This window comes from Trachurus trachurus (assembly GCF_905171665.1).
Source record: "Trachurus trachurus genome assembly, chromosome: 24".
Classification (NCBI taxonomy): Eukaryota; Metazoa; Chordata; class Actinopteri; order Carangiformes; family Carangidae; genus Trachurus; species Trachurus trachurus.
Genome location: NC_139910.1, coordinates 1,845,713 through 1,869,026, shown reverse-complemented (window position 1 = coordinate 1,869,026; position 23,314 = coordinate 1,845,713). Strand labels below are relative to the sequence as shown.

Sequence of the window (23,314 nt, the reverse complement as noted above, 5' to 3'; positions counted from 1 at the left end):
ACACTTTTAACCTCCACACAACAGTTAAATTCACACCTTCCTCCCAAAATATTAAAGGGACAGTTCAACATTTGTGTCAAATTGTCCCATTGCCATAATCCCTATAGTCATAGCAGCAGGTTCGTTACCTTTAATTGTCGGTGCAAGCTGTTTTTAGAACGGCGGAGCAGAGCCGTGAGCTGCTCAGAGCTACGCTACGGAGGCTCATTATGGGATTTCTTGGTTTCCCTCATCAAACTCATCAAATACACAATCCAACAACTCCACAACGCTCTGGTGGACAAGTTGTGAGCTGCACATTCACCACGCTATGAGATAATAACACAACGTTACCACACAGAGTTGTTTTAGAGGGAAATTCATGCAAAACCACTGATGCGCGTTGCCTTCAGGGACAGTTTTTCATCAAGCAGTCTCTGTATTTCCCTCTAAAACAACTCTGTGTGGTAACGTTGTGTTATTATCTCATAGCGTGGTGAATGTGCAGGTCACAACTTGTCCACCAGAGCGTTGTGGAGTTGTTGGATTGTGTATTTGATGAGTTTGATGAGGGAAACCAAGAAATCCCATAATGAGCCTCCGTAGCGTAGCTCTGAGCAGCTCACGGCTCTGCTCCGCCGTTCTAAAAACAGCTTGCACCGACAATTAAAGGTAACGAACCTACTGCTATGACTATAGGGATTATGGCAATGGGCCAATTTGACTAAATGTTGAAATTATTTATCATATAATGACAGATTGGTTGCCAGCCAGGTGTGTGTCTTTGTCTTACAGCTCTCCTCGTAGTGGCGTCTCTCTGGTCTCTTGACGGGGGGGGGCCTCTGGCTGCAGGCCTCCCGGGGCTGTAGCAGCGGTGGCGGCGGCCTGGCGGCAGCGGTCAGAGCGGAGAGCAGCACCTCGCCGGTCCTCAGGTGTCTCCGGTAGTGTTTCCTCTCGGCTCGGTCCCAGCTGGAGTTCCCCTCCACCCGACACCAGGTCTCTCTCCGCTGGTTCAGCTGCTGCAGCTGCTGCTCCGGTCCGGACATCGCTGCTGCTGCTGCTGCTGCTGCTGCTGCTCCGTCCTGGTCCTGAATGTTGTGTTGTGTTGTGATGATGCTGCGGTTTCCACGGCAACGGAGGAGGAGGAGGAGGAGGGAGAAGAGAAGAGAAGCGTGCCTCGTCCTCGTTGGCCGTCGTGCACGTCAAAGATCTGTGTGGTCTCTGTGTTTCTGAAGGAAGGATGTGTCACTCGAGCCGAGAAACGAGGCGACCGGAGCTGCCAGAGAAGGTCAAAGGTCAGAGAGAGAGAGGACTTTAAAGGGACAGTTCAACATTTACCCAGGCCCAGGGTACTCAAATACAAATCTTCAAGGGCCACAAATATGTTTTTCAATAACTCAAAGGTCCATTTATTGAGGTCGGTCAGGCCACATGTGATATACTGTACTGTAATAATATTCAAAAGATGTCCTTTTTATTCAAAACAACCACAAAAATATGCACTTGAATAAAATTTAATTTCCATTTTGACAAAATTAAAATAAATATTTGAATAAAACAAGAAACGACACCTGTCATGGAACTAAAATATATAGGCTAGGGGCTATTAGGATGGGGTTAAAAATCAAGCATGCTAAAATCAAACCATCGTTGGCATGGAGACAAGGCCCGACATACACATGTTGACTCAACCAAAACACATGTACTGAATGACAGTTCAGGGGCCACAAATAGGTGGCCGGCGGGCTATTGAGTACCGCTGCCCTATAGTCATAGCAGTAGGTTCATCATCACCTTTAACTATCGGTGCATGTTGTTTAGAGATGGGCGGGGCAGAGACGTGAGCTGCTCAGTGAACACAATGGAGGTGAACGGTCCCTCATCAAACTCATCAAATACACAATCCAACAACTCCACAACGCTCTGGTGTGACCTGCACATTCACCACGCTATGAGATAATAACACAACGTTACCAGACAGAGTTGTTTTAGAGGGAAATGCAGCCGGAACTACATTCCAGACACGGCTGCTGGGCGGAGGGATTTCAAAAGAGAAAGTAATTCAGAGAATTTGCTACATGTGTCGTAATGTTACATGATTAAATGTTATTTCTAGGCTATTTCTTGACATTATCATGTAATTAACAGCCTGTAGATTAAAGGGTTTCCTATTGTTCCTGTTGAATGATGATGATGATGATGATGATGATGATGATGATGAAACAGACCAGAGCAGCGAGGTCAGAGGTCACCTGATCCTCCTCAGGTCTAATTAACAGGGAACTGGTTATTCACTGAGTGACGACATCAAGTTTCTTTATTTTCAGTTTATAAAATATGTTTTTATTGAATTATTGAATATAAATCACTTTTTTTTTAATCTAAACTGAAACTTTTTTACATTTAAAGCTGAGGAATAAAACCAGCAGGTGGTCGGACACCGTGGACACTGTACTGGGGTCAGTTTCAGAGTGTAGTTCATGTGTGATAGGTGTGAAGGATGTGGGCGGGGCTTCACCTGCAGCTCCTCCGAGTCCCACTGGGTCAGAGGCTGATCAGGATTAGAGCAGATAAAGAGCTGAACATATGGACGTCAGCGCGTCAGGGCTGAGACACGGGGTCAGTGTGAAGTAGCCTACAGATCTGCTGTTTAACTGTTTTACACTTTACAATGACACAACCTTCATAAAAGCTTCAGAAGTGGGTCATTAATTCAGTTTTTAACACTTTATAGATCATAAATAAGTATGTTTTAACAGTTTCATACACTAATACCCCTCTGAACTTACATCTAACACTTGCTGAAGAATATAGGCTAATATATTTTAAGTTCATTTTCACTTCTAGACTTTTTCTCTTTTAGTATTTTAGTATGTTAGTTATTATTCATCTATTTTATTACTATCGTACTGAGACCTGAGTACTGCATCTTGTTCCTCATGTTTCATGGTGTAAATGACGATTAAAAATCTAATCTATCAATCAATATCTTGCAGGCTCACTATTTGGCAGGGTCAAGTTGAATCACTTTACAATAACGCAACCTTTATAAATAGGTGATAAATTCAGTTTGTAACACTTTGATGAATCATAAATAAACATGTTAAACTTATAACACAGTTTTCATACATGCAGGCTCACTTTTTGGCAGAAACAAGTGACAGCTTATCACAATAAGACTTATAGGCGGTTTATAATTAGTTGTTTAACTCTGTTTATGACTTGTTTCCATTTTAACTGGTAAAATGAATCATATAATAACTAATCCATAAATAATTATGGGGTTTCTACTTCAATATACGACTCCTTTTACTAGTCATAAATGGTGATAAGTGATAGTCATTAGATTAATGTCTTGCCAAATAGTGAGAAAACTGTTATAATAAGTTGATTATTGATTATGTAAATGAGTCCTTCATGGACATGTATTTATATTTATAATAATAACAACAGTTGTTATAATAATGTTTATTATTATTATGAGTGTAGCCTATGGTGTGACATGTGATGGGTGGGACTGTTGCATCATGGGTCCTCACTCCTCAGCCTCCACATGGTCGGCGATTACACACACACACACACACACACACACACACACACACACACACACACACACACACACACACACACACACACACACACACACACACACACACACACACACACACACACTCACTCCCGGCTCGTGCTGCTCTTCTATTGGCTCATCGGCATCGGAAGGCTGGGTGGCGGAACAAAAGAGAGAGAGAGGCAGACACACACACACCACACACACACACAGACACAGAGAGAGGATAGAGGAAGCTTGAGGATGAGCAGCAGAGAGAGAGAAACACAGACAGACAGAGAGAGGATACAGGAAGAAGAAGTGAGGATGAGCAGCACGTGCTAAAGTTGTCTGTTTGATCCATAGACTGTAGATAAGAGCTCGGCTTCATCAGTTATCTGGTCTCCCGTGTGACGCCGCTAGAGGAGGAAAGAGGAAGAGGAAGAGGCATCGCATCATCGCACACAGCTCAGCTCAGAACAGCACAGCACAGCGCGCGGACAGGCGGGCGGACATCATGGTTGCCGGTGAGCTCGTGCAGCAGGAGGAGCATCTGCTGCGCGCGGACCCCGGCGGCGGCGGCGGCGGCGCACCTGACGACATCACGGTCGGTAGGAAGAAGAGTCCTGAGTCCGCGCGGCTGCAGCAGCAGCAGGGCGCCGCCGAGGAGCCGAGGGAGGAGGACAGCGGAGGAGACGAGGCAAGGCAAGGCGATTTCATCTGTATAGCCCATAATAGTCCGTTTTTACCAACAGTTTGTCTCCAAGGGCTTCACATGGGGAGGGTATCTATGTTCCCCAGGTCGTATGTTCCCCGTTTCTACCAAAAAGGGTCCTATATGTTCCCATTTCCCCCCCAAAATGGTCCTATGTTCCTTGTTTTTTACCAAAAAGGGTCCTATATGTTCCCATTTTCCCCCAAAAAAGGGTCCTATGTTCTCTGTTTCTATCAAAAAGGGTCCTATATGTTCCCCGTTTTTATCAAAAAGGGTCCTATGTTCCCCGGTCCCATACAAAGTGGGGGACATAGAGATGATCTCCTTTACGTGGCATCATAACAACATCCTCTGCCCTTAGACCCTCAGGAGGAGAACCGGATTTTCTATCAAAAAGGGTCCTATATGTTCCCTTTTTCCCCCCAGAAGGGTCCTATGTTCCCCGTTTTTACCAAAAAGGGTCCTATGTTCCCTGTTTCTATCAAAAAGGGTCCTATGTTCCCTGTTTTTACCAAAAAGGGTCCTATATGTTCCCTTTTTTCCCCCAGAAGGGTCCTATGTTCCCCGTTTTTACCAAAAAGGGTCCTATGTTCCCCGTTTCTATCAAAAAGGGTCCTATGTTCCCCGTTTTTATCAAAAAGGGTCCTATATGTTCCCTTTTTTCCCCAAAAAAGGGTCCTCTGTTGCCCATTCTTACCAAAAAGGGTCCTATGTTCCCCGTTTTTATCAAAAAGGGTCCTATGTTCCCCGTTTTTATCAAAAAGGGTCCTATATGTTCCCTTTTTCCCCCCAGAAGGGTCCTATGTTCCCCGTTTTTACCAAAAAGGGTCCTATGTTCCCTGTTTCTATCAAAAAGGGTCCTATATGTTCCCTTTTTCCCCCCAAAAGAGTCCTATGTTCCCCGTTTTTATCAAAAAGGGTCCTATATGTTCCCTTTTCCCCCAAAAAAAGGATCCTATATCCCTGTTTCTATCAAAAAGGGTCCTATATGTTCCCTTTTTCCCCCCAAAAATGGTCCTATGACTATGTTCCCTTTTTTCCCCCAAAAATGGTCCTATGACTATGTTCCCCATTTTTACCAAAAAGGGTCCTATGTTCCCCGTTTTTATCAAAAGGGTCCTATATGTTCCCTGTTTTTACCAAAAAGGGTCCTATATGTTCCCTTTTTTCCCCCAGAAGGGTCCTATGTTCCCCATTTTTACCAAAAAGGGTCCTATGTTCCCCGTTTTTATCAAAAAGGGTCCTATATGCTCCCCTTTTTCCCCCCAAAAAAGGGTCCTATGTTCCCCGTTTTTACCAAAAAATGGTCCTATGTTCCCCGTTTTTACCCAAAAGGGTCCTATGTCCCCCGTTTGATATAAAAAAGGGTCCTATATTCACCGTTTCTATCAAAAAGGGTCCTATATGTTCCCTTTTCCCCCCAAAAAAGGGTATGTTCCCCATTTTTACCAAAAATGGTATATGTTCCCCTTTTTCCCCCAAAAGGGTCCTATGTTCCCCGTTTTTACCAAAAAGGGTCCTATATGTTACCCGTTTTTCCCAAAAAGGGTCCTATGTTCCCCGGTCGCAATACATACTGGGGAACATAGGACCCTTTATCTGGACTCTCTCTACCTATCTGGCCTGTCTAGCCTCTACCTGGTCTTTTTACTAAACTTAATCAACTCATCTTCCAGGTATGGGACCAAAAATTGCATGTTCCCCGGGTCCTTTTCTTTCTTTCTTTTTCCTTTATTTGTTCGAGAGGGACAGTGTACATTAATGAACATTTTAAAAAGATAAAATGTAAATGCACCCAATTATAGCCAATAGGCTAATTTCCGTTGGCAGTCCCCCTGCCGGATGGAGCATGGCAATGAGACCTATAATAAAGGTAGCAAATTACATTATGACAAATAGCACAATATTTACAACAGCAACATTACCCCCACTTGTGGGGGAAAAAGGGAACATAGGGATGGTCTCCTTTACATGGCATCATATTATAACAACATCATCCTCTGCCCATAGACCCTCAGGAGGAGACCCGGAGCAGGAGAAGGAGGCGCTGCCGGATGAAAGAGAAGCGATGCTGCCTAACGGAGCAGGAGGAGGAGGTGATGAAGGAGGAGGAGGAGGAGGTGATGGAGGAGAGGCGGAGCAGGGGAAGAAGCGGCAGCAGCAGCAGACGCAGCTGTTCTGGCGGCGGTTCGCGGTGCTGGCCGTGTTCAGCCTCTACTCGCTGCTCAACGCCTTCCAGTGGATCCAGTACAGCATCATCACCAACGTGTTTGCGCGCTACTACGGCGTGAGCAACGAGGCGGTGAACTGGCTGTCCATCGTCTACATGGTGGCCTACGTGCCGCTCATCTTCCCCGCCACCTGGCTGCTGGACCGCCGCGGCCTGCGCCTCACCGCGCTGCTCGGCTCGGGGCTCAACTGCGCCGGCGCGCTGCTCAAGTGCGCGAGCGTGGGGCGCGGGCTGTTCGGCGTCACCGTGACGGCGCAGGTCGTCTGCTCCGTGGCGCAGGTCTTCATCCTCGGACTGCCGTCGCGCATCGCCTCCGTCTGGTTCGGGCCCCGCGAGGTGTCCACCGCGTGCGCCGCGGCCGTGCTGGGCAACCAGGTCAGTGTGTGTGTGTAAAAGTGCGATAAGATAAGAGATACACTGCAAAAACTCAAAATCTTACCAAGAATATCTGTCTTATTTCTAGTCAAAATGTCATTTCTAGTCAAAACAAATGTCATTATACCTAAAATATGTATATTTATACATATACATACGTAGTTATACATAAAAAAAAGTAGCTTGTTTTTAGACAAAAAAAAAAACATGGACCCCCTCGAAAACGAGATGGTACATTTCAAGGGGTTTTATCCAAATAAACAAATTTCAATAAAAAACATGGTGCATTGAAAAATTTATAAATAGCACCAAGTAAAAAGTGCTAAAATTGTAGTAGGAGAATTGCTAACCTATATCGAACGAGCAAACGCAAGTCACCTGAACTCTGGTCTTATCTGACCTTATTTAAAGGGATAGTTCACCCAAAATTCAAATTTCACTCATTATCTACTCACCCTCATGTCGACTAAGAGCTGTGAGAATTTTCAGAGTCCTCCGTCCCTTCTCTGAGTTACGGGGGGGTCCGTGCAGCAGTATTTGTCCATATAATGGTTGTCAATGGACACCAACTTTCTTCGTCCAAAAAGACACACCAAAAAACATCCAAATACCTCCATACTGCTCGTCTGTAATGTCCCTCCTGTATTGATGCCCCGACATGAGAAATTGTTCCACCGGTCAGTGCAAATCACGAGAGATTTGCACTGACACAGGAAGAGCAGTGAACTGAGACATTGGGAGCTTCCGCTACAAACAAGCTTGAAATATAGACTTATTAAATTTTTTTCGAAACAGTTTCTCGTGTCGGGGCTTCAATACAAGAGGGACATTACAGACGAGCAGTATGGAGGTATTTGGATGTTTTTTGGTGTGTCTTTTTGGACGAAGAAAGTTGGTGTCCATTGACAACCATTATATGGACAAATACTGCTGCGCGGACCCCCCTGTAACTCAGAGAAGGAACGGAGGACTCTGAAAATTTTCACAGCTCTTAGTTGACATGAGGGTGAGTAGATAATGAGTGAAATTTGAATTTTGGGTGAACTATCCCTTTAACAGCTGGATTTTTGAGTCTGTTCAGTCTGCAGCGAGGAACTCTAAACCTTCTACCAGACGGTAGCAGCTACTCGCCATGCAGGATGTGTGATCTTATTGGCTTGTTGCAGACGAGTGGCCTGTTCATAATACATCATACTCTGACTGGAGAAGTGCTCTTTAACACCAATCATTTTTCCAGCAGCATGAATTAGCTGAGACAGTTTGTTCTTTAGCTGCACAGAGAAGCTACCAAACCAAGCTGTGATACAGTAGGCTATCTAATCAGACTTTCTAGGACTGCCTTGTAAAACATCTACATAAATCTTTGATCAACACCATGGATTCTCAGACTCCTTTAAAAAGTGTCTGTGTGACGTATTAAACTGTGAAACCTTCAGTTCTTATGAATGTTTTAAGGTTTTACTCTTCTTGTGACGGAGGTGGATGCTCCACAACCCGGCAACCCCAGCTCCATGTCTTCTTCACTGCAAAAAAATCTAAATCTTTCCAAGAATATTTGTCTTATTTCTTGTCAAAATGTCTCATTTCTAGTCAAAACTAACCTCTTTTCACTTAAAATAAGACTCATCACCTAAAAATGAACTTGTTTTTAGATCATTTTCATTTATTTTAAACAAATTTTCACTTGAAATAAGTAGAAAAATCTGTAATAAATTGTAATAAGAAAGAAAAACTTGCTCCACTATCAGATTTTTCTACTTATTTCAAGTGAAAATCTGCTTGAAAGAAGTAAAAAGTGTCCAAAAACAAGCTGCTTTTTAATGTGATGAGTCTTATTTTAAGTATAGTGAGATTTGTTTTGACTAGAAATAAGACAAATATTCTTGGTAAGATTTTGAGTTTTTGCAGTGTTAGATCAGAAATACACACAAACACTCAGTCAGTCTGTCACATATGAGACAACACTAACACAGTCTCTCTCTCTCTCTGTGTCTCTCTGTGTGTGTCTATGTCTCTCGCCCTCAGCTGGGAACGGCCATCGGCTTCTTGTTGCCTCCCGTCCTCGTTCCCAACACGCCCGACGACGACGAGCTGACGGGTCACAACATCAGCATCATGTTCTACGGGACCGCCGCCGTCTCCACGGTGCTCTTCGTCCTCGCCATCCTAGGTAGGAGAGTTACTGAACTTAAAGGGATAGTTCAACATTTTGTCAAATTGTCCCATTGCCATAATCCCTATAGTCATAGCAGTAGGTTTGTTACCTTTAATTGTCGGTGCAAGCTGTTTTTAGAACGGCGGAGCAGAGCCGTGAGCTGCTCAGAGCTACGCTACGGAGGCTCATTATGGGATTTCTTGGTTTCCCTCATCAAACTCATCAAATACACAATCCAACAACTCCACAACGCTCTGGTGGACAAGTTGTGAGCTGCACATTCACCACGCTATGAGATAATAACACAACGTTACCACACAGAGTTGTTTTAGAGGGAAATTCATGCAAAACCTCTGATGCACGTTGCCTTCAGGGACAGTTTTTCATCAACAGTCTCTGTATTTCCCTCTAAAACAACTCTGTGTGGTGAGTTTGATGAGGGAAACCAAGAAATCCCATAATGAGCCTCCGTAGCGTAGCTCTGAGCAGCTCACGGCTCTGCTCCGCCGTTCTAAAAATAGCTTGCACCGACAATTAAAGGTAACGAATCTACTGCTATGACTATAGGGATTATGGCAATGGGCCAATTTGACAAAATGTTGAACTATCCCTTTAATAATGAACTCTGTCTTCATATAACAGAGTGAGTCGTTCCTGATGGAGTTCCTCAGGGATCCAGTCTGGGATTCTTGTAGTTTTGGTCTCTCCTCAGCAGCTCTAGTGTCGATTTAATCTGAACTCTTCCATCCCATAGTGATAAGGGACCGGCCCCCCCTCCCCCCCAGCCAGGCCCAGGCCGTGCTGCCGGACTCCCCCCCCGAGGACTACTCCTACAAACAGTCCATCGTCAACCTGATGAAGAACAAAGCCTTCGTCCTGCTGCTCATCAGCTATGGTAAAAAACCTTCACCTCCTCTTTTATAGATGTTCTAGTTCTTCTACGTCTTCTGTTCAGACGGTAGCTGCCGTTTTCATTCCTGATGAGATAAGAAACGTCACAGCAGCAGACAACACACAACACCAGTATAAGAATAAGATTAAAGACTTAAGGCCTGTGCATACTCCACAAGAACAGAGGAATTTGTTCTCTCTCCCAGGGCTGCAAGTAAAGAATAACGTCATTCTTTAATTGCAGCCCTGTCTGGTTTGGTTTAGTTCTTGCAGCTTTTTTTCAACATATCATCTTGTTTGGTGTCCGACAACTATTGTGTGATTGGTTAGAAATTTGAAGTTCTGCACTTCGTGTCTCCGTTCTTGTGGAGTATGAACAGGCCTTAAGATAGAAACACGTTTAAAGGTCCAGTGTGTAAAATGGAGGTAAAACCGTGACATCCATCACTCGAATAATTATAAGGCTACGAAAACCAAACAGATATTATTTTATAGCAATTATACACTGATATTAATATATTCATGGGTAGTAGATTAGAATTAGATTAAGAATAAACCTTGACAGTTATTACAGACTGGACCTTTAAAATAACAACATGTAGAGTCTCTGACTGACTGTGTCTCTGATCTCACTCATACATTAATGAAGACTGGAGCTGACTTCCTGTCTGATCATGTGACTGTGACTCAGCTGAAGTAGACACACACACACACACACACACACACACACACACACACACACACACACACACACACACACACACACACACACACACACACACACACACACACACACCACCGGGTGTGTTGTTCTGCAACGACAACAACCAGACTCAGTGAACACACAGAGAGAAAATAAATAAGAATCCTCTGAAACCAGCAGATAAACGTTTAAATGTCCAACAAAAAACACAAAACTACAACAGAACAGGAAATAAGTCGACAACCAACGTGACTGACAGGTGCGTGTGTGTGTGTGTGTGTGTGTGTGTGTGTGTGTGTGTGTGTGTGTGTGTGTGTGTGTGTGTGTGTGTCCTTCCTGATGGCAGCGGGACACACCCACAGTGACCTTGGTCTCTCTGCTCCCGGTCTGAACCATGAACCATGAACCATGACTGTCACATGTTGACTCACATGACCCTGCCATGTGTGTGACACTGACACACACACACACACACACACACACACACACACACACACACACACACACACACACACACACACACACACACACACACACACACACACACACACACACACACACACACACACACACACACTCACACACTTTACTAGGGCTGCCCTATAGTCGACCACAAATTCATTAGTTGAACAAGATTTTATTGGTCAATTGGTCGCAGGAAGAAAAAAAACAAACATTTGCAGTCGTGTCTTGTCAAAATTAAGTCAGAAAATCAATATGACTGAACTGTATGTGAAAGGCCATAGGGCTTTTAATTTGAAGGACCAGATACAGGAAGTCACAACACTCACTCGCTGTCAGTTTTTGTTTCTTTTTTCTTTTGATTAGTCGACTAATCGCCATAAATGACGACTATTAGTTGACCAAGAAAATCTTTCCTCGGGGGCAGCCTCCTCCTGTGTGAACGATCTGTTACAGAGTCGCTGTGTTTTCTTCTGCGTTTGACAGACAGACTGAGACAAGATGAAAGAGAAGCCATTTTTAATGAGCAGTGACTGTGTAACTTAGCAACAGCCAATCAGAGAGCTCCTCACCTCCACCACTAAACTCTCTGTCTCTCTGTCTCTCAGGTATAATGACCGGCTCCTTCTACTCTGTGTCGACGCTCCTCAACCAGATGATCATCGCCTGTTACCAGGTAAACTGTTTATTTATTATTCTGCGTTTAGACGAGCGTTTCTGGGGTGGAAATCTGCAAAATCATACGGTGACGCAACAGTGTCGGTCTGAGAAGTGAAGTCACTTCCGCGTTCAAAAAACTGCAATCCCCTCTTCTTCCTCTGGGGGCTGGTGTCAGAAAGCAGCATTCTCCATAGACCCCCATGTTAAAATCACCCACTTTACAGCTTAAAAAACCTATTTACAGCCTGGTACATTTAATTTTTTTGGTCTCAACCGATAGTTTCTACCCCCGCACACACTCTGAGGGGGGGGGGATTTTTTTAAAAACTCTACCGTTTTACTATTATTAGGTTTAAAATTCTGGCCAATTAGGGCGCGGAAACGTTGAGTGACAGGTCCGGCGACCGCTGCTTTGAGGCCAGTGGGCGGGTTCTTCACCTCTCCAAATATGGAGAGTAGAATCCAACATGGCGCAGTTCAAACCCCCGTAGTAGAGACACAAAACAGACTCCCCCAAACCAATGGGTGACGTCACGGTGCTACGGCCGTTCTGACTACAGTCTATGGTTTGTTGTTATTTTCCTGTGCTGGCGCATGACTGTGATGAAAACGCAGAGCAGATGTTTTGTGTTTTCGCCCTTTACATGGAGACGCAACAGTGGAGCGTTTTTAAGATTTCCACTCTGGAGGCTGGTTTCACTTTTTTTGCACTTTGCACTTTTTTGCATTTTCAAAAACACCGTCGCCGTCTAAACGCATGATTGCAATATTTATACAATTATATACAAGCTGCAAGACAGTAGCTCTGTGGTTCAGGTGTCAGAGAGAGAGAGAGAGAGAGAGGAGCTCTGGCATGAGTCTATTGTCTGAGTTCATCTGCTGCTGCTTTCACGCATGCCTGCTGCCCACCACAACACACACACACACACACACACACACACACACACACACACACACACACACACACACACACACACACACACACACACAGGCAGCAGAACAATGGAGAGTGATTCAGGCGTTTGCTCTAAAACCTTTCTGTCTGTCTCTCTGAGATTCTCGTCCTCAAATGAACTGAACTGTTGCACCAACATCCCTCTTCATCTTCATCTTCCTCTTCCTCCTCCTCCTCCTCCTCCTCCTCTTCTTCTTCCTCTTCCTCCTCCTCCTCCTCCTCCTCCTCCTCCTCCTCCTCCTCCTCCTCCTCCTCAGAACCAGGAGCTGAACGCTGGGAGAATCGGTCTCACTCTAGTCGTTGCTGGGATGGTGGGATCCATCCTGTGTGGCCTGTGGCTGGACCACACCAAGACATACAAGTAGGAAACACACACACACACACACACACACACACACACACACACACACACACACACACACTGAGGCGTAACACTCTGGTATTTCCATGTTGAAACAGCAACAGGACAGACAGTCTGATGGGCGGAGCTTAGTCAACATTAGGGATGAGAACACAACAGTTATCCTGAGTATCGTTCACGTAAAATCAAACGGCCATCTACCTTTATTCTGAAGGAGCTTTAACACAAACATCTACTTTTATTTTGAAGGAGCTTTAATACAAACATATACCTTTATTTTGAAGGAGCTTTAACACAAACATCTACTTTTATTTTGAAGGAGCTTTAACACAAACATCTACCTTCATTCTGAAGGAGCTTTAATACAAACATGTGTGTGTGTCTGTCAGGATGACGACTCTGATGGTCTACGGTCTCTCCTTCCTGGGGATGCTGATCTTCACCTTCACTCTGGACCTGGACAACATCTACCTGGTCTTCGTCACAGCCGGAGTCCTCGGGTGAGTCTGGAGTCAGAGCACCCGGATAGAGAACCAGAATCAGAAATGTGTGTTTTTTTACACATCCATCATGCATCATGCATCATGCAGCATTAAGATTTGTAACAGATTTAGGTTTTCGTACTCATCACTGTAGTCTTTATGAGAGTGTTGGCTGGTCTTCTCTGTACAATCGTAGATGGGAACACTGGTATTGTTTTCTTTCTAAGGCCATCCTGTGTAACTTGCCTCCTTATTTATGTTTTCTCTTGGTTCCTAAAGTCAACACCAGAAGCTGTAGTCTCAGGCTCCATGGATTGATAATGTATCTACTATTCCTTGTACACGGACTGTCTTTGGGGAAAGTGCCTTCAAAGCATTCGCACCCTCGTCCTGGTATAAATTACAGAGTCAAGTGTGAACTTTATGTGGACCTACTGTGCTGCTCTCTCAGCCAGGATCCCCTTGCAAGAGATTCTGAACCTCAATGAGATTATTCTAAAGATATACTCTGTAGGAATTCCCCCCATCTAGTGGTGCGGTTGCATATCTGAACATATTCTTGATGTTGCATTCAGGTGAAATGGGGCAGACGTCAGACAGACAACAGACGCTGCATGTAACAGGAGCGTCTATGTAAACAAGTGGTCTGCCAGCACGAGCTATATTTGATTTTTGCTATTAAAAAGCCAAATAAGTTACATACTGGGACTTTAAATTTAAAAAAAAATTAAAAAAGAATCTGCATAAAGAACAGAAACATAACTCCAGGACAGTCGACACATATACTGTTTATATTCAAGTGGAAGATACAGTATGAGCACACATAAAAACATAAACATGTGGAGGAACATGAACGTTGCATTAGACCCAGATCATCACCAGACCGAGTGTTGAAAACAAACAGTGTTTCAGTGTTGTCAGGTGAAACTCAGCAGGTGTTTACATGTAAATAAGAAAAAGGTGTCGACCAATGAGACGCCGTCATGTGACCACTGTGTGTGTGTGTGTGTGTGTGTGTGTGTGTCAGCTTCTTCATGACAGGCTACCTGCCTCTGGGCTTTGAGTTCGGCGTGGAGATCACCTACCCCGAGTCTGAGGGGACGTCGTCCGGTCTGCTCAACGCCTTCGCTCAGGTACACACAGCTACACACAGCTCAGAGTCTGTGACATCATCAGTCACTGTGACATCATCAGTCACTGTGACATCATCAGTCACTGTCATACATGACGCCGTGTGCAAAAATAACAAAACAAACACAGAACCAGACATTTTTATCGCTGGTGAGAGGCTACAAGTTGTCACCCAATACACATATTTAGGAGTAGGCTACACATTGACTCAACTTTCAGCTTCAACACACACATAAAGAAAGTCAGTAATAAATTCACGTTCAGTTTATCAAACTTTAGGTCCGTCAGAGACTTCCTGTCAACCGAAGCAGCCAAAGTATAGATAGTTTTTCTCTGTGGTCGTTTCGCACATCACTTAGCCTACTGTCTGATAATTCGGTCTAATGCTCTAAAACCTTTGGAATCACTTTACAAACTTACGCACTTAAAACACTAGACAAGAAACCCTTTAGACAGCACCATTGCCACATCCTGAAAAAGTCTAAACTTTTGAGCTGGGACAAGCTAATTACATACAAAAACATCTGTCAGGTTTACAAGATGATGCAGGGCTCAGCTTCTCCTCCACTATCCAGTTTTATTAAGTTTAAATCCTCTGCTATTAGAACTACGCAAGGTGCGACAAAAAAAGATCCCGTTAAGGAACACCACATTCAGCCAGGCTGTATTCTCTTATTATATTATGTATGTATTTACAGACAGTTAGTATGTGTATGTGTTCTACCCCATGTGGTACAATATTTTATTCCATTGTTGTTTTTAGAGGTTTCCTTGTACAATCTGGCAGAGGGACAGTCGATGAAAACTACGTAGCTTTTTAAGATAATTTGGGTGCATTTACATGTGTTTTTTTTTAAATACAATGTTTATTAATGTGCATTGTCCCTTTTCAAATAAACTAAACTATGTGTGTGTGTGTGTGTGTGTGTGTGTGTGTGTGTGTGTGTGTGTGTGTGTGTGTGTGTGTGTGTGTGTGTGTGTGTGTGTGTGTGTGTGTGTAGATATTCGGGATCATCTTCACGCTGATTCAGGGCAAACTGACGACAGACTACAACCCCATGGTGGGAAACCTGTTCCTCTGCATCTGGATCTTCCTGGGAATCCTGCTCACCGGTAGGCTCACAGTGTGTGTGTGTGTGTGTGTGTGTGTGTGTGTGTGTGTGTGTGTGTGTGTGTGTGTGTGTGTGTGTGTGTGTGTGTGTGTGTGTGTGTGTGTGTGTAGCCAAACATTAGACGTGTGATTTTATCCTTTGCTCTTTTTTTTTCTGTTTCAGCTTTAATTAAGTCAGAACTGAAACGACACAACGTGAACATGGGGGCAGACAGTAACCACCAGGCAGTGAGTTCACACACACACACACACACACACACACACACACACACACACACACACACACACACACACACACACACACACACACACACACACTGTCCCACCTGAGAGAAAAACCCTGGAGATGTGAACGGACGACTTGCTGTTGTCATGGCGACGGCCGTTAATCTCCGTGTGTCTCTCTCTCTTTGTCCACTTTGACCTTAAGTGAAGACACATTCTTGAACGTCCTCCAGCTCCACACAGACACAGACTGTCTCTATCTCTGTCTCAGTCAGACTCAGATCTGTTGTGTCTCTCTGGCGTCCTCTGCTGGTCGCAGCTCGTCTACTTGCACCAGTAAATTTACAGTTGTTTTAGTTTTTTTAACACTATTGAAACGTGGAAGAGACGACTCAAAGACTCTGTAACCCGTCATCACAGGGTTCAGGTCAATGTGTGTAGGATCATGAATGAAAAGGAAATGTGAATATTGTCTTTGCAGGTCAGTTCTTCCTACAAAACTAATTCTGGAGCCCTGGGTTTATTTATTTTATTTTTATTTTTATTTGGAGAGGACAGTGCACATTAATTAACATTTCTGTAAACGTGGAATGGATAGATGAGATGGAAGTGCAGCAATGCAAAGACCAGAGCAGGTTTCTTGATCAAGTTGTGCTAAGATGGATTGAGAAACACAACAAAACCAAAGACATACAGTGTAATAAAGTGCTACAGTGCTCAAGTAAAGTGTTGCAGCTCATAAGAGTTGTTGTTGGGGTTTGAATCCGCTGTCAGAGGTGAGTAAATGGGATGGAGGTGCAACAATGCAAAGACCGGAACACGATTTCTTGTTGGGAGTTGTGCTAAAATGAAATGAGAGGTAGTACATTAGTACTAGTGCTGCAGCTCCTTGTGGTTTACCTATGTCACTGCGCATGCCGTGTTGTGTTCAATTAGTAAGAATGACTACAGGTATTTTAACTGCCTTTTGAAAATAAATAAAGTAGAACCGTCTCTTATGGAGGTTGGCAGGCCGTTCACTCTGAGACATGTTGATGCCTCCTGTCTACAGATATCAAACTCACCACTAACATAAAGCAATTCAAAATATTAATAAAAAAGTATTTAGCAAAATAGGAAAACATGGTATATTTATATGTATAATATGTTGTATATTTTTATAGATATATATGCGTTATTATAATGGGTAAACTGCAGAATGAATCTATATGCTGTAGAATGAATGTATATGCAATATGATATGAAGTGTAAGTTGATTGTGAAATAATGTATACATATATAATAATATGTAGATATGGATGCAATATGGTTTAGTATGTGATGACTTACTGACAAAAAAATAGATAAAGCACAGTTTATTTTTTATTTATTTAACCTTTATTTAACCAGGCGAAATCAATTAAGAACAAGTTCTTATTTACAATGATGGCCTGACAAGAGGCATAAGCTTCTTGATGGGGGGGGGGGGGGGCTGTGAGGAAGAAAAGGTTAAAAGGTTAAAAGACAATAACAAATATACACAACAATACAAACATTCAGCAGAAACAAGGCATAAAAGCTAATAACAAGGATATTCAAGCATAGAAGACAAGATTATTACAAGCATAAAAGAGAGTAAATGTCTGTTACAGATACTACAGGATTCATTAGCGAGCAGTGTGACACAGAAAGTGGCCTAGGCCAACGGCGGTAGGTATGGGCGTTCAACAAGCAGAAACTGAAGAAACGGGTTAGATAGTTGAGTAGTTAAATAGTAGGGAAGCAGCTGCAAGAATCTGTAAAAAGGTGTGAGATGGCATCTTTGAAGGCGGGGATGGAGATGAAGTTATCCAGTTTAAGGTGTTTTTGTAACGCATTCCAGTCAGAGACAGCAGCTGACTGGAAAGATGCAAGGCCGGATGTAGATCTGGTTTTAGGAGTTGTTAACAGAATGAGATGGGAGGACCGGGTGTTGTATGTGACAGGGAGTCGGTGCAGCAAGCAAGACAGGTAGGGGGGTGTACGTTGAAGAAGGGTCTTGTAAATGAGAGTGAGCCAGTGGATCTGACGGCGGGTGTGAAGTGATGGCCAGTTTACCAGAGAGTAAAGACTACAGTGGTGGGTATTGTAAGGGGCGTTAGTGGCAAAACGGATAGCAGAATGATAGAGTGTGTCCAGTTTAGCAAGAGTGCCCTTACAAGCTGTGCGAAGTGGAAACGCTCACTCTGATTTTGTTTTGTTAGGTGAGGCGTATTGCTCACTTGTTTTTTGTATTTTCTTTGTTTTTAATTTTTGTTTTGTTTTTATATAATGTCTCTGTTTTTGTATTGTTATTATTTTGTATATTTGATACTGTTGGACCCCAGGAAGAATAGCTGTGGCTTTGCAAACAAACAGGTCCCTGCTGTCCATTAATCTGTCCTCTGTCCTCTGTCCTGCAGCTGCCCACAGAGTGTCCCGGTGACAAGACCTCCAACGGCCTCTCGCTGCAGACGTCCCTCAGCTTCTCCAGGGAAACGTCACTGTGACACACACCGCCGAGGAGGACAGACGGACCAGAGGACAGATGGACCAGAGGACTGTCTGACCAGAGGACTGTCCACAGTCTGAGAGACGCATTTACACTGGATTTTAATTGCCAAGTATGATTTCGTGGACCGGTGGCTCATTATAAAAAAGCACAGACACCATGGACACTGGAGTCAGACTGTCCCGGTGCAGAGACAAGTCTTTCCCTCCAGACTGGAGCGTGAGCCGTGACTCTGTCCTAGTCTGTCTGTGGACCGTGGAGTCTTTAGTTGGACGTGGACCTTTGGAGTCCTGATGGAAACCAAACGCAGCAGCGCCGACATTTCCTGAGTTTACTTGAATCATCCTGTGGACTGCAGCCATGAACATGGTCTTCTTGTTTTCTTCTGGGACTGAACGTCCACCTGGAAGCTGCTGAAGCTGCTGAAGCTGCTGAAGCTGCTGAAGCTGCTTCATCTCACCGTCTTTCCTCTGAACAGACCGTGTGCACGGTGCATGAAGCTGAATGGAGGTGTTATGTGTGGACACGGTTTTACCTGCAGCTTCTCTCAGACACTGGTTCATGTGAAGTGAAGTGAAGCTCCGACATCAACTGGACCAAAAAAACACCTCCACACTTTGATTTCTCTGATTGAAACCGGAGCTGATAATCTGTAATCCATTCCTTCAGTCTCAGACCTGCAGCTCTTCTCTTTCACTTTGGCTCCAGACTGAAAACAGAAAAGTGTTTGGAAACAGAACTTCTCATCAGATTAAAAGAGACGTAAAAGAGTAAAAAAAAAAAAAAAACAGTTCTGTACAAATCTGCACTTAAATCATCTTTAGTATTTGTCTCATTGATCAAAACTGATCACACACACACACACACACATGTAAACACTGTAAATATCTATGAGTGTTTGTGATCCTGTGGAACTGGTCAAAGATCTGAACGGTTTCATTCATAATCATTAATCATCAATCATCAATATATAATCTATGACCATCATGGTGAAACAACATCTTTACATTGTGACGATTCAGACAATGAACTGACACAGACACGAAGGTTTTCAGCCTTAAAGCAGATATCAGTGGAATGTTTTTGTTAATATAAGTCCTAAATAGTCCTATTTTCCGTCAGCAATCACTTACATGAAGTATTTCAGCCTAAACACGAGTCTCTCCGTCACTCTGCTCTGCTGTAACCCGAGGAGAAAATTTTCCTTGTGGGATACAAGTGTTATCCAATGAGGAGAGAGAACGGCATGAAGGGCTGTGTGTGCAGCCAAGGGATGCGCGTGAATGTGGTGACGTAGCACGAGGACCAATTGATGCCTGACAAGGGCGGGGGCTGCTAACTCATGGTGCGTTCAAAGAAACTCGTACTTTGTGTTTTTCCTTCCTGTGAAGTCATACCAGTTCGATCTGGTACGAGTTCACGGGTCGGAAGTTACGAGTGGCCGTTATAGGGAACTTTCACAGACAACAGGATGGTAAAAACACGAGCTACGGGTTACCTGGAACGCTACCAAGTCGTAGTTGTGACTTGAAGCTGTAACTTACGGTTTCAAAAGCCTGCCTTGAACGCAGCATTAGCCGAAATGGCCGCGAAGCTGATATCTGCTTTAATGAAGTTATGAGTCTTTACAAACATGTGACAGTTTGTTCTTTCTGTTGTTGTGACGGTGAATGAGTCAAAGTGAAAGTGAGAGAAACTGAAACTATTGAACTTTATGTTTTTTTGAACTTGTCCAAATCTCAATGTGAATTCATTTTCCTCTTTGGACCAAACAGAATGTGAACATGTTCTGATCTCAGTGCACAACAACAAACAACACGCACAACGTCCAGTTTTACACAGAGTGTTTTTACTGGAGGCAACGACAACAGCGACGACGACGATGGCGCCATCTGGTGGTTTCCACAGTAACGACAGAGCTAAGTTGACAGGAGAAGCACAAATGCTGATTTACAGTATATTTGTAGATCACAGATCAAGATGTGTTGGTTTCTTTTTTTGTCGTTGTTTTTAACTGATTTTATAAATTAATACGTTTTTTTGTTTGAATTTTTTTTTTACTTGAAGCTTCAGAAAAAGCTAATGAAACTTTTATTTTAGCCGATTAAACACTTTTATGTTCAAACCTCCAGCTGTAGGATTAAAGTGGTGCAGCAGTGAGTTCATACACGTTCTGCAGAAGAATAACGAAGTCTGTCCTGAACTTTCAGGTTTGATCGGATGATGTTTTGTAGCTGTTCTCAGATCAGTCATGAGGTCATGATATTTACTCCTACGGTTTCTGTGGAAACAGTAAAGTCTGGAGTCACTGCAGCGTTTTCAGAACAATATTTTTTTGTTATTGAATATCAGGACTGATAAAGTTGTGACATTTCAAACCAGTCGTCATCAAACTGTTGACAGTGACTCTGTGTCGCACTGACAGGACGTTTATTCTGTTATTTAACCTCAACACAACCTCAAAGTACTTTACTGTACTAACTGTACCTGACTGTCCTTTACTGTACCCAACTGTACTGTTACTGTACCAGACTGTACTTTACTGTACCGACTGTACTTTACTATACCCAACTGTACTTTAATATACCCGATTATACACCATTATACCCAACTGCACTTTACTGTACCTGACTGTACTGTACTGTAGGAGCTGAAGCTCGGTTGGTTCTGTCTGTGGTTCTGACATTTCTTTTTTGTAACAGAAATTTTTATAAATCTTGTTTGTAAAGTTTTATTTGTTTTTGTCAAGTTAAGTTAAGTTAGGCTATTTATTAATAATTAAGAATAAATTATAGCAAGTAGCACTGAGTAACACCATGGGTGGTTTACTAACGTATGGAGAGAATTAAATGTCCTTACACAAACTGAGAGATTTCATTAATAAGTTTTCACCTTTGTTTTTTTTTTACAGTTGTATTTATGCAAGGGTCTTCAGTCTCCTCCATGTTCGTCTCATTGATGTCCCATCGTCCCTCTGTACGACCAAAAATAAGAGAAACCAGTAAAACACTTCACTGACTGTTGTGTGTTTAAGTGTATTAAATACTCTGCAGCTCATTGGATTGAGGCTGTTTAACGTCAGCTCAGGTGTGACGATGTTTCTCACTGAACAGACCAACACACTTCCCAACTCACCTGCTCCATCTAACTGGGTCTCAAAGTAACGAGTCATAAATCAATACATGCATGAACAATAACGACTTGTTAATCACCCAAAACAATGGAGCACTGCAGTTTGTGGCAAATGTCAGGAAGAAGTGGATCAGTTGGGGACTATTTTCAGCTGTGGATTAAAGGTCCAGTGTGTAATAATTGGCAAGGTTTATTGGCAACATCTGAACATACTACCCATGAATAAAGTGTATAATTGCTATAAAATAAAATTTGTTTGGTTTTCGTAGCACTTAGACTCTCTGGTACAGATAGTTGAGCGAGTTTAGCAGCTAGTTTTGCCCCCGTTCTCCGCTGCAGTCGTCACGCCGGAAAAGCAAACCCACATCAAAGCCCAAGAACATACACCAATGCTGTCACATAAATACTGAGAGATTCCAAAAAGGGTTCTTTTAAGAACTCTTTACTACTACTTACAGAGCTTCACCTGTGCTACACATGATGCCATAGTCCAAAATGAGAAATGAGAGAAACTAGCTAACATTTAACTGAGCTTAACTGTAAAATTCATGAACCAGCTTTACCAGAACCAGCATTATATAGCTGGTGTTGATATGAACTTTGTGGTGTATTTCCCTAATAACTCACAGGACGCAGTCACTCTTACTGCACATGGCACCTTTTACTCAGCTTGTGCAAAACCGGAACTCGACATACATATCCCAGCAATCCTTGGTACACTGATAACTACGGCACAACCAAAGTCACAAAATACAAAACTCAAAGTCTGATACATCACAAACTTTGTGCTACACATGAAGCTGTAGTTTGAATTCAGCATCTTACTGACCAATTCAATTCAATTCAATTTATTTATTGAGGACTGCACAACAAGTCGGCAGAATTTGCTTTCGGCACAGTATAGCAGCACATAGTACTGTGTGGCAACAGACATCAGTTATACATTTAACATACATGAGCAGACATCAATATCAGACCAGACATTTTACATTTAACACAGACAGAGTTTGGAAATAAGTGGAGTTCAGTAACCTGATGGCAGTGGGAAAAAAGCTGTTTTTGAACCGGGTTGTTTTTGTTGAAATGGACCTAAAGCGTCTGCCAGAGGGCAACAGTTGAAACAGGTGGTTAGCTGGGTGTGTTGGATCAGAGATGATCTTATGTGCTCTTGTTATTGTGCGTTTATGGTAAAGTGAGTCAAGTGATGGGAGGGGGGTGTTTGTGATTAAGGATGCTTTTTTTATGATATGTTGGAGTTTGCTGCGTGAGTGAGTGTCCAGACTACCGTACCAAACTGTGATGGATGCTGTGAGGATGCTTTCAATGATGGCTGTGTAGAACTGGAGGAGGAGATTGCGTTTGACTTTGTATTTCTTGATTTGCCTGAGGTCTTTGGTTGGCCTTTTTTATTATATGGCTTTTGTTGAGTGTGTTGCTGATATAAGTGCCCAGGAACTTGTAGGAGTCTGTGATTGTGATGGGTTGTCCAGAGATGAGGAGGGGTGTTTTGGGGGGTGGGTTGCGTCTGAAATCTATTATGAGTTCTTTAGTTTTGGAAGTGTTGAGTTGGAGGTTATTGTCCTGGCACCAAGTTACAGCAACATGTGTCAGCTGCATGGATGTGTAGGCTAGAGTTACTTGGGGCTGGTTGGGTAGGCTCAAAGTGGGATCTGACACCAACAGAAAGTGCA

The 23,314-nt window shown here is 43.2% G+C and overlaps 1 protein-coding gene across 1 annotated transcript; it reads left to right on the top strand.

Annotated features, from left to right (window-relative positions):
• Positions 1-4,043: 4,043 nt before the first annotated feature.
• Positions 4,044-18,500, top strand: flvcr1 (FLVCR choline and heme transporter 1; the record flags this gene model as incomplete). The annotated part of the gene is made up of 11 exons (XM_084000167.1): positions 4,044-4,231; positions 6,252-6,846; positions 8,872-9,016; positions 9,756-9,896; positions 11,666-11,733; positions 12,930-13,033; positions 13,423-13,533; positions 14,543-14,648; positions 15,648-15,759; positions 15,921-15,985; positions 18,403-18,500. 11 exons carry the CDS (start codon positions 4,044-4,046, stop codon positions 18,487-18,489), a joined length of 1,722 nt encoding a protein of 573 aa, XP_083856293.1. The 3' UTR covers positions 18,490-18,500.
• Between the last annotated feature and the right edge of the window lie 4,814 nt (positions 18,501-23,314).